The 12,970-nt window shown below is 37.9% G+C and overlaps 1 protein-coding gene across 1 annotated transcript in view; it reads left to right on the top strand.

Annotated features, from left to right (window-relative positions):
* The window catches only part of FMN2 (formin 2), a 67,001-nt gene that overhangs the window by 14,784 nt on the left and 39,247 nt on the right, over nt 1-12,970 (top strand). The window contains exons 6-8 of the mRNA XM_015816691.1: nt 1,003-1,149; nt 4,200-4,259; nt 5,653-5,773. Of these exons, the coding sequence (XP_015672177.1) occupies nt 1,003-1,149; nt 4,200-4,259; nt 5,653-5,773 (328 nt within the window). The remainder of the gene's footprint in view (nt 1-1,002; nt 1,150-4,199; nt 4,260-5,652; nt 5,774-12,970) is intronic.

Genomic DNA, 12,970 nt, shown 5'->3' with positions numbered 1-12,970 from the left:
TAGTTAGTGCAGCACTTCCTGTGTCTCTTGTATGACGGTTTCATGTCAAGTGATTATTGTGTTGAATCTGGGCCCAGCTTATCATGCTAGAATTGTTCAATATTAAAGAAATTTGAGCAAGCTTTGGCAAAAATTGACAAGTACCTGAACTTGAATATCTCTTACTCCAAACTATACGTCAATATTTTGTTTCTATTCCCTTAAGCAATGTTAGAAAAGCCTTCCTCTTATGGTATAGGTGGGGAATTTATGTCATTACAAATACTGCTGAACAACAACTCTTTTCCACCCTGTCCAATGATGGAGTACTTGAACAACATTTGAAAAATCATAAGCTCCCCAGCCCTGTACTAATCTATATAAATAAAAATGTAAATGTTCGTTTGTTCAAAATCTTAAATCTCCGAAAGTTCTTCACCGATTGCTTTGAAATTTTGACACAACGTTGCATTCGAATATGCGCGTGTTTTTATATACCTACTATTATATAGATGTCACACCTGTGACAGGTAAAAACATGCTTTTTTTGAAAAACAGCACCATCTGTTGGACGTAAAAGCAACACACGCTACGATTTTACGATTCCATTTTCCATTTAACCAGACTGAGCCACAGCAACGCGTGGCCGGGTACAGCTAGTCTTAAAATAAAAACTACTTTTAAGTTCGAAGCTCACAGAGAGTTAATATTCCTGCATATGTAAACAGCACTTGGGTATTGGCTTGAAGGGTTCTATACCCCCTTTTCTCAAGATATAAATTTCTTTAATTTTTTTTATTAGCGATACATCTACATAATAGTAAGAAATTAGAAATGTAATTATTACTGAAATTTTAGACTTTTTATTAATTTGGAATCACCCCGATGTGATTATGAAGTATTTAAAATTAAATTGCTTTCAATTGTTTTGACAACCACTATGTGTTGGCACACTTTTTATTAAATAAAATGAAATGTTTCTAACGTGTTCTGTAGTAACCTCTCTGCATCTTGTTTCCCCAGATGTTGAAAAGTGGCTCAGGAGTTATGCGGGTTCTAGGCTTGGTCCTGGCTTTTGGGAATTACATGAATGGTGGAAATAGGACAAGAGGACAAGCAGATGGCTTTGGATTAGACATACTTCCCAAACTCAAAGATGTCAAGAGTAGTGTACGTTTGATCCTCCCATGCCTTAATTTAATATTATGCTGCATTGCTTTATTAAGCCTGAAAGGCTCATGCTTACAGTGCTTACAGTGCTCTGGTGATGCAGTGATTAGAATGCAGAATTGCAGGCTCACTCACTGCTCACTCCAGGAGTTTGATTCTGAGTGGCTCAAGGTTGACTCAGCCTTCCATCCTTCCGAGGTCGGCAGAATGAGGACCCAGATTGTTGGGGGCAATATGCTGACTCTGTAAACTGCTTAGAGAGGGCTGTAAAGCACTGTGAAGCGGTATATAAGTCTAAGTGCTATTGCTATTAGATAAAACAGTCAGTCAGCTCTGTTGTATTCTTTTTAAGCTTAGTTTGGTTTATAGTTTTCTATTTCAGCACTTTTTTCTAAATTCAGTGCTCATTGCACTTTGGATACCATAAACGTTTCCCTTTGTTAGTGGGATTTCAAACGATTTATGACTTCTTATTTTAATAAGATAGTAAGATAAGAATAGTTCACCTAGTCAAACCTTAGATTTATTTAGTTCAGCATTCTGTTTCAGCAGTGGCCAAAAGACCACAATCAAGAACACACTAAAAAGAAAAAGAAAGAAAGAAAGAAAGAAAGAAAGAAAGAAAGAAAGAAAGAAAGAAAGAAAGAAAGAAAGAAAGAAAGAAAGAAAGAAGGAGGGAGGGAGGGAGGGAGGGAGGAAGGAAGGAAGGAAGGAAGGAAGGAAGGAAGGAAGGAAGGAAGGAAGGAAGGAAGGAAGGAAGGAAGGAATCTCCACGTGCAGAGATAAAACATGTTATTATGTTATTTAGTCTTTTAGCAACTCTTAGATACTAGTGGTGTGTAACAAATTGATGCTACACAAATTTCATTCTTAATATCTACATATAAACTGGAATTATGGATTTTTGTAGTTTATAATTCAAAGCCTAACATAATATTTGCAGAAAGTACAGTAGTCCTCAACTTACAACAGTTTGTTTAGTGACCGTTCAAAGTTACAATGGCATTGAAAAAAGTGACTTAAGATCACTTTTCACACTTATGACCATTGCAGCATTCCCATGGTCATGTGATTTACATTTGGATGCTTGACAACTGACTCACATTTATGACAGTTGGAGTGTCCCGGGGTCATGTGCTCACCTTTTGTGACCTTCTGACAAGCAAAGTCAATGGGGAAGCCAGATTCACTTAACAACTGTGTGACTAACAACTGAGTGATTCACTTAACAAATGTGGTAAAAAAAGTTGTAAAATGGGGCAAAATTCACTTAACAAATTTCTCACTTAGCAACATAAATTTTAGGCTCAGTTGTGGCCATAACACTAGGACTACTAGGATGCATATTAGGGGGAAAAAATATAAAAAAAGATATACTAGGAGATGTAACAATGATCAGTCAGTTTTGTGCTATTTTTTCTTCCAAATTTGTAAATTCATAGTGATATAGATTAAAATAAACTTGTGTTCATGGAAGAAACCTGAGCCTGACAAATCCTGTTCATTGCTAGCACATTGGATTACCACTTCTAAAATTCTGATATTTCTCCTATAATTAATATTGAAAAACAAACATATTCCGTGGTTTTAAAACTACATAAGTGTCCCATTTAATAACGGATGTATATAACATCTCAGTAATCTTCCCATTGCTTGCATATATTTTCCTTTTTTTGTATTTCAGTAACACAAATTTTTACAAACTGGGTAAAGGCTCACAAAGAGGAGGACCTTTTCATTTCAACATTTCCTAGAATTCTTGCCTACACTATAGAACTAGCATGTTGCCTTAACAATGATAATAAAAAAAATCTCTATTATCTATTGCATAAATGCATGGAAGGCTTTTGATTGTGTTCTCACTTCCATTTTGGGGTTTCATTTGCTTTCTTGCATAATGCAGGCAGTCCTCACTTAATGGTGGTGACTGGGACTGGCAACTCTATCCCTAAGCCAGTGATGGCAAACCTTTTAGAGACCGAGTGCCCAAAAACTGGCCCCGCCCCTGCTCCACCCCCTGCCCCACCCCTGCTCTGCCCCCCATCCCCCACCCTACCTGCCTGCAGGGCCACTCACCCCTGTCCAGGGCTCGCTGCAGATTGCCCAGGCAGCCCAGCAGCGCTATGGCGGTCACGCCCTCTGCCTGCACCCTGCAGCATCAACTGTGCATGATGAGGTGTGAGGGCAGAGTCTTGTCTACGCTGCCTGGCTGCCATGTCCTTGGCTGCACTGCTCCAGGTGGGCCACGCTCAGGGGAGACTCTCCTTCAGGGGGGCTGCTGGAGAGGAGGGGGTCATGGGGGGAGGCGAGGCTGGGGCAACGGCACATGTGCCCACAGAGAGGGCTCCGAGTGCCACCTCTGGCACCCATGCCATAAGTTCGCCACCACTGCCCTAAGCGATCTCATAAAGTGTGGTATCATATGACTGCACCGACTTACAACAGCAGCTCCAGCAATTCCACATTATAGTTAAGAGCATTGGCACATGATTAGCATTTGAGAACTGCTGCCGGTTTCTTCAATGGCTTTGATGGTTGGAAGCTGGCAGTGAAGATCACAAAAGGCAATAGCAATAGTACTTAGACTTATATACCATTCCATTGTGCTTTACAGCACTGTCCAAGTGGTTTACACTATCAGCTTATGGCCCCCAACAATCCGGGTTCTCATTTTACTGACTTCGGAAGGATAGAAGGCTAAGTTAACCTAGAGCCCATCAGGATCGAACTCCAGGCTGTGGGCAGAGTTAGCCTGCAATACTGCATTTTACCACTGCACCATCAGGGCTCCTCATGTGAGGGCGGGATGCTGCCACCATCATAATTGCAAACTGGTTGCCAAGCGCCCAGGATCACATGACAGCAGCAGCAGCTTCTATGACAGGTCATGAGTCTCCTCATTCAGCACCATCATAACTTTGAATGGCCGCTGAATGAGTGGTTGTTATCTGAGGACTACTTGTGTTCCAAATGTATACAAATAGAAATTATTCAATCTAAATGTCAATATATTTCATATCTAAATGCTATTTAATTTTGACTTTATACAGGATAACAGCAGGAGTCTTCTGTCGTATATTGTCTCATATTATCTGCGTAACTTTGATGAGGTAAGTATGAACTTCCATTTTAACCTTTTTTTTCTTTTAGGATAGTTTTTGTTTCTGTCATTTAATATAAACACTTTTGGTGAGATCTAGTAGGGTGGTTTCTTGAGGAAACGAAGAATAAGGTAACAAATCCTTTCATATGCGCTCAAAAATCTGCTTTTTCAACCTCAAGCTTCATTTCTCAACCTGTAAGGAAGGTGTTTGAAGGCATAGGAAGTGTGCAGTATGAAGGCGAGTTTAAAAAGTGTTCCATTGCATGTTCAGGTGTTTCCTTTCACAATATTGGATGTCATCTCTTTGTCTTCTGGTTCTTAAGATTGCAATGAAGGCAGTTGATAAATTTTGTTGTTGTTTGTTGATGGCTTAAATATTTTCTAAAGTGAAAGATATTGCTAGCATATACTCAATAGTATCATTGGCTAAAATCTGTCAAAGCAAAGCAAAACTGACCGGATTGTGTGTGTGTGTGTGTGTGCGTGTGTGTGTGTGTGTTGTGTATATGTATCCTGCCTTTATTTTTATCAATAACTCAGGGTGACAAACATATCTAATACTCCTTCCTCCTCCTATTTTCCCCATAACAACAACCCTGGCAGGTGAGTTTTGCTGACTGGCCCAAAGACACCCAGCCTAAGGCAGGAATAAAACTCTCCTGGTTTCTAGCCTGGTGCTTTAACTACTATACCAGGGGTAGGCAACCTTGGCTCTTTTATGACTCGTGGACTTCAACTCCCAGAATTCCTGAGCCAGCATGGGGGAAACTTTGGCCCCTTCATGACTTGTGGACTTCAACTCCCAGAATTCCTGAGCTAGCATGGGGAAAACTTTGGCCCCTTCATGACTCGTGGACTTCAACTCCCAGAATTCCTGAGCCAGCATGGGGGAAACTATGGCTCCTTCATGAGTTGTGGACTTCAACTCCCAGAATTCCTAAGCCAGCATGGGGAAAACTATGGCTCCTTCATGAGTTCTGGACTTCAACTCCCAGAATTCCTGAGCCAGCATGGCTAAGCATGGCAACCTCTCCCTTTCCCCTCAGCATGGCTGGCTCAGGAATTCTGGGAGTTGAAGTCCACGAGTCATAAAAGAGCCGAGCTTGCCTACCCCTGAACTATACCAAACCAGCTCTTATGTTTGCCACTGAACTGCTATTTCTGACATTTAAATGGCACCCAATCAAGAACATTCTCTTTACAGATTATACTATCACTAATACAGAAATTTAGCAGAGCCAAAACAAAAGAATGTGAAGGCAGCTGGTTCCCCACACCCTGCCTAAAATGATACTTGCTCTTGAATCAGTTTGGTAATATAATGAATGAAAGAAAGAAAAATATATAGTTCTTGTCTCAATGTTATATTATCTATTCAACCCACTTTTTTGTTTTGCCAGGATGCTGGAAAAGAACAATGCATCTTCCCTCTTCCAGAGCCGCAGGATCTTTTTCAAGCTTCTCAGCTAAAATTTGAAGAGTTCAATAAGGATCTTCGCAAGCTGAAAAAAGACTTGAGAGGTAAAAGCTTTCTGATACTCATAGTCACTTTGTCTTTTAGGTAGACATGGGAACATGCTGGTAAATCCCTCTAATCTGTGCCATTAAGACCACAAGAAATAGCAATGAGAAAGCCACTATGAAAGACAAATTCTCAGATACAGAAATATATCAAACCTTAGGTTGCATTTTGAATTATATTTAAAGATTCAGATGGATTTGTCTTAAGAAAGGAAGTGGGAAAGTTCAATTGCAAATCTGAAATGTATTGATTTTATTTAAAATATGTAATATATAATACATATATGAATATTGTATATAAAATATATTTTTAAATATATAATTTTTTTTTCCTCAGGGCTCAATGTTTGAAAAATCAAATTTCATCTAGGAATTGCTGAAAATTCTTCTTAAATAATCAGTATATTCCTAAAACAAATTTCAGAGACTTCTTAGGCTACATCCTGTGCAGAATTACCCAGAAATTTCATGAAACTCAGAAGGATTTCTATCCATACAGACATTTATACAATTCTGTTGCTAAGTTGCAAAAAAAAAACCTCCACAACCGTGATCCACCAAGGTTGTTGCATGTTTCTGCAACCTATTTGGAAATCCTGGGAGATTGGGCAAAGAACAGGAAAATTTGAAAATGCTCAGTTCAAATCTCATCTTTGCCACAAATGTTAGTTTCTCTAAGGCAATTTGCTATTGTTCTGTCTAGCACAGGGCAGGAAGAACATAGTCCTACAATGTTTTTCCTTTTTATCTTAATTGTGTGGCAAATGCAGTGTCCAAATCAGGAAGCTAGGCAGCCAGGCTTGTTTGGGTCAAGAAACTTTAAACTGCTTTCAAGAAGGGAATGTGATAGCCTTGGGCTTTTTCTGTTAAAATGTTAGCCAAGGGGTATGTGGAAATGTTCTCTCTTTATTTTAGAAACATCTCTTCAGTGGTGTGCATTCTGTTAGGTTTCCAATGCATCAGTTGAATCCCAGGAGAACTTTTAGGAAGAATTCATCCCACCTTTTTCAATGCAGTTGTCATTGATGGGAGGGGAGAGGTCAACGTGGAAACATTGTAGGAGAAACTATCCAGCCAGTTGCTCTGTCCACAAACATAGTGAAGAATTTTGTCTCCTGCTCTAGTTCTGTTTCTAAGCCTCATCCTTCTCTGCAGTATGCTAATGCTAATATGGGAATACTAATATTGGCAGGTCTTAAGGGCCTATTGTAATGATTGTAGATATGTAATACTATATAAGAGAAAGAGAGAGAGGGAGAGAGAGAATGAATGAGAGAGACTGAGAGAAAGAATGAGGGGGGATGTCTCCTGCCAAGAAAACTGATATAAAATATGCTAACTTTTTCCAGATGTCAAAATTAATATCTTTCCCTAAACTTTGATTTCCATTATATAGGCAAGCCCTAATTTTCTGGGTCCCCGGGGATTGAAACTAAGACTAATGATTCACAAAAAGCTCCAAAAGGAACTGTTCATACTGGATAAACAGGCTTTAAAAATAGCAGAAGTACCATAATACAGCAAAAGCAAATACATAGTGGAACAAAATATCAACCCTTTTGTGAGTGTGTGTGTCATATTAATTGACTAATACAGTAGATATTAAAAACATGATAAATATAGTGGCTAAAAAGCAGTTTTTGCTTTGGGAATTGGATTAAAATAATACTGTGATAGCAGTGACTGATCAGAAAATAGGTTTTTGGAATGAAAATGAATAAATGTATGAAAATGTAAACATAGCATAAAGTTGCTATAAACAAAGATAAATACCTCCAAGCTGGCTGGAGAATTCTGGGAGTTGAAGTCCACATATCTTCACGGTGCGAAACAATACCAAGGTTGAGAAACACTGCTGTATAGGATTAAGGTTAAGGAAAACCTGCCTTCCTGAATTAAGAACTGGATGGAATGTAAACCCCCAAAATGTCCTTCTTGGTGGTAGCCCCAAAGCTTTGAAATCCCTTTCCAGCAAAGATGCTCTTCTTTTAGCTTTCCACACAGTTGTCAAAACAGTCTTTTTTCAGTAGCCATTTGGAAACTAATTATTAGCACTTCATTTGATGTTCAGTTTGAAAAGCAGTTTTTTAATAATCTGTATGAGAGACATCCTCATAACCATTATACTTTAGCGTATACATTATGTAATATAGACATCTGTAAACCACCTGTAATCTTGGGAGCTTGATCATATAAACAAATAGATTTAAATGGATGAATTCATGAAATAGCTTTTAAAAACAAGAAATGAACTCTCCTGACAACTCATCTCCCTTTCTTTGAATCTTTTCACCTTCTCTCAGCCAGAAATAGGCTACCTACCCTGCCTTAAAGGCCAATTTCTAGAGAGCCCCAGTAGAAAGGGAGGTATCTTTCTCAATGTTGCAGCACCTCTCTTTCTATGGTGTGGAACACATGCAAGAATAATATATCAGCAGTTCCTGTGCTGATACTAAATACCTGTGTTATAATGAAAAGTTGTTAGTAAGGTTTATCATTACAGGACCAGCCCTACAGTTAGTATATTGAAAGTCTTGGAGGATAGTACTATTTCTGCCACTCAGCTGGCCCTCCCTCTTCTAATGGATTGTTCCAAGGGACATGGGAGAATGTGACCAGCAAGGCCAAAATGTAAGTCAGATTACTATTGCTGTATGCAGGATGAAGGAATGCATTTCTCTGGAATGTTTGAGCTGCTGCTTTCCTTCTGGACACAAGACAGAAGCCAGACCAAACAGAAGGGTAAGACAACATCATAAGTCACAAGACAGCTTCTGGCTCAGATTAGAGACAAAGGAGATGGAATTGATTTTCTACACCCAAGACTTGTATACCAATTAGATTTAGGGGTGTGAGCATAACGTGCATGATTATTGAGTCACCAATAAAAAAAAGTAAGTGGTGAAAGGGATAATGGCACTAATAGATGAAGGATGTGTACTGAATGATTTCCAGGTGTTGTGTTTAGTTTAATTTAGCTTAACTTAGTTTACAAACAATTTGCATAGTAAGGTCGCCCATCTCACAAAGGTGACTCTGGGTGGTGTACAGAACTTAAAACCAAAAACAACGACACATTTTATTAAAAAAGCCCCTATTATAATGTATTCCTAGGGTTAAAAATAACATTGTCTTTCAAGCCCTGAGTCCGCAAGGAGAAGGGCAGGGTAAAAAATCCAATAAATAAATAAATAAAAAAAATAAAGCCACTAAAATAAAACAATAAGATAATAGGGCTTGCCTTCCCTCCCAGTTCTAATCTTATGGGAAAATCCAAATCTTTATTACCTTGTAAAAGGCCAGTAGGGTTGTGGGCCAGCTGGATCCCTCCAAAGGCTGTACCATAGGGCAGGTACAGCATCAAAAAAACATGACCACTAGAGACCACAAGATGATACTAGTTAATGTGGATGTGACCAGGAGTGTTGGTGTAGCTGCATATTTTAAATGCCTGCTACATATAAAGCATTTATTTCTGCCCTCCCAAATTAAATACATACATGGATGAAACACAGCTACTTTCATGAGGAGTTTCTTCCTGTATCTAAATGTGTCAATAACTTGTGTCAAAAAAAGGAAGAAACACTTAATTGGTACAACTAGCCATATCTCATGGTCATATTTGTTCAGTGGGCAGTTTCATTTCAGTTGTGTCCAATTCTCAGACACTGCCTGGATTAGTCCCTGCAGTTTTGTTGGCAAGATTTTTTGGAAGTAATTTTCATTACCTCCTTTCTGGGACTGAGAGAAAGTGACAACTCTGAGGTCACTCAGCTAGCTTTGTGCCTAAAGTGGGACTAGAACTCACAGTCTCCTGGTTTCTAGCTTAACCCAGGGGTAGGCAACCTTGGCTCTTTTATGACTCGTGGACTTCAACTCCCAGAATTCCTCAAGAATTCTGGGAGTTGAAGTCCATGAGTCATAAAAGAGCCAAGGTTGCCTACCCCTGCCTTAACCACTACACCAAGCTGGCTTTCAAACAAACCTGTACTATTTTTGTAATTGCAGTATTTACTTTATGGTACATAATCAGTATGATATCTTCAGTATACATAGGGCTGAAAATGAGAATTAAACTGAATTTCCTTAAAAGGAAGAATCATTTTACATTATTTTTAGAATAGTAACTGCACAGAATCCACAACTATTTGTTTGCTTGTTTTATGAGAAGTATGCACTGAATTTTGTTAATTCAGGAGGAAAAAGACATAAGGAATATTAAATAAAAAAACAATAATTTTAGTTTTTTTTCAGGATGTGGCCAGCTTTCTTGTACTTTAGAATATGAATGGGTTTTTTGTGTTGGGTTTTTTTTTTGTTTTTTTTTTGCAGTTGAAGTAGCAATTTCTATAATATTTCTTCTTCAGCTGTCATTAGTTTCTTTTCCATTTGTTTTAAAGCTTTATGTGGCTGGACATTAATCTGTTATGTACCAGACAGACATTCTAATAAACAAAGGGTCTGAGACAGCTCAGGATTTTATTAATATATCTACCAGTTTGGCTCCATTAATTGCCCTTCAATTTCACAGTTCTCTAGGATCCTCAGTTGTGCCTTTCTCAGTTCCTTGACACAGCATTTGTTAAGCAATCTGATCTGCTTTTGATCTCTCCTGACTGTCATCAGAGTTTCTTGCTCTAGTTGTATCAAGCTATGACTTTCAATAATTCATTCATTTCACACTCAAAATATTAGTACTTGCTACAAAACTTAAATCACCTTGATGTCTTAAAGAGCATCAAATAGCTGGGTCCACTGAAACAATACAAAAGTATTTTACATGTAACATTTATATCGATTTCTGCAATGCTTCATCCCTCCCACCACATTCACACACATACACATATTTTAGAACTAACTGAAAATAGAAGTTTAATGTGTACATTTTCAAGAGACTTCAGTTCTAGTTAGGAAAAAAGCTTTGCAAATATGCACATCTACCCAGAAGTAAACCTCTTTTAAATTAAGATAGACTTATTCCCAACTTATGTCAGGACACACTGCTGGACAAACTTCTTTCGAAAGTTCGTGCAGCATAATCCTAGTTTGGGAAATTTAATTTTGAGTACTCTAAAAGTCTCTCTTTGCTTGATCATAATATTTTTATTAAATATTTAAAAAACATAGCATGGAAATAAGACTGATGGGAATGAGATATATTATTATTATTATTATTATTATTATTATTATTATTATTATTATTATTATTATTATTGCAGTATTATCAAATTTATTTGCCATCTATCTCGCAGTTCAAATGACTCGGAGTGGCTTATATATTGATTTTTAGGGTCTTTAACAAGGTATACATACAAATATAGGGCTTAAGGTAATGAGCTAACAGGGAAGCCATGAGTTCTAGTCCTACCTTAGGCACAAAGCCAGCTGGGACAACTTGGGCAGTCACTCTCTCAGCTCCAGGATACAGTCAATGGCTAATCATTTCCTAAATCTTGCCAAGAAAACTGCAGGGACTAGTCCAGGCAGTTCCTAGAAGTCAACACTGAGTCTAAGGGGATAGGTCTCCCCGCCCCCATCAATAAAAACATCAATATCAGTAAGGAAGGACTTACTAGTTAGAACTTAATGTATATTGTGGAAACGTGTTTGTTGCACTATTTAAATCATAGCAAACAGTGGTGGAAACTTTAGATCAGGCATCTGCAGCATGCCACCCTTGGTGCTAAATCTTCTGTAAACAGCTCAGGTACAAAATGATTTAAAAAAAGAAAGAAAGAACTTGTCATCTTATAACATTGCTGGGAAGAGTTATTCTGTTGAGGCATGGTGGAGAAAGCCAGTCCCTGCTCTAGATTATAAGAACTAAGTGAAACAAACCGACTCAGTTTAGCCACAATTCAGTAAGTTAAATTCCAACTGTATCAAAATCCAAATTTGAATCTATAGAGATTTTACTTTCAGACATCTATGAGATTACACATAACTTTAAACTTAAGAAATAATAAATATAAACTCCAAATATGTGGGAAAAGGTATAACTTTAATATGTTTTTATACATTCTGTCTTATTCAGTGATAATTTATAATTACCTAACTACTGTATATTGACACCATGCCATATTATTACTTGAATTACTCAGATTTACTTCACAATGTACAATATGACTTCTCTAGTTCGCAGTCAACCTTAGGAAACAGTTTACCATTAAAATATGTAGATTATACGTAGGTTAAAACATAATTCCCTACAGAAAATTCCATAATTTTGTTTGAAACCTTATTTTTAATTTTCTGCCATCTAAGTATTTTATTTTATTTTGGTATACTTTCTATAGTTATGCTATAAATATGCCTATCTTATATTTTACTCTGAATGGGTATTTGTATGAGTGTGATTAATGAATGTATATGTATATGTGCAGGTTTTAAGGCACTATTTCTCTACCTCAACAACTTTAAGATGTATTGGGGGGGGTGTTAAAGTCCACACATCTTAAACTTACCAAAGTAGAGAAACATAGTTTTAATGGGAAAAATTATACAATTGAGAAGTGGCATGTCAGGTGATCTATCGGCTATATAGAAATACAAAACAAACCTTTCGGCTAACCAAGGTCAGTAACCCCGATAGAGGGCAGTGCAGAATCACTCTTAGGAACCTCCATGCCATGTTAATCCTAAACCACTTAGATAGACCTAAGTTGCAGAGTGACATATAAAAACACTCCAAGGCTGTTCTCCTGTAGAATGAGGAACAGCAGCACACGAGAGCTGCATCTTTGGGTGTGATTCAATTTAAGATAATGAGGCTAATTCAAGTCCTCAGTGGTTTGCATGACTGCTGCTGACCCATTTCATAGAAGGCTCCTGTGGCCAGCTCATCATTCGTGCCGCATCCGCAGACAGCAGTAGTCTTTGCAAATATGGCTGAAAGGGTTAATTGACTGAAACACTGCTGTATCCAGACTTCTAAACTGAAACCATGTGTAAATGAACGGCAAGATTTCATTCAGCCTCTGAGTCATGTCTTACAATCCTTAAAGCTCCAAACAAGGCATTTCTGGGAGAGGATTATGAAGCCCCAACAATCATTGGCCTAAGTCAGAACAATCCTTTCCCAAAACAAGTAACTAAAAGAAGAAGGTGTATACTCACAGTTAAATGTGATTTCCCCTTCTGATGCTACATTGCAAAATATTTTTAAAGTTCCCAACTTTTATCGCTTCTGTATGTAGG

Source organism: Protobothrops mucrosquamatus, unplaced genomic scaffold (assembly GCF_001527695.2).
Source record: "Protobothrops mucrosquamatus isolate PMUCROS unplaced genomic scaffold, P.Mucros_1.0 scaffold480, whole genome shotgun sequence".
NCBI classification, from domain to species: domain Eukaryota; kingdom Metazoa; phylum Chordata; class Lepidosauria; order Squamata; family Viperidae; genus Protobothrops; species Protobothrops mucrosquamatus.
Note: the sequence above shows the minus strand (reverse complement) of the source record. Positions and strands in the feature narration are given on the sequence as shown.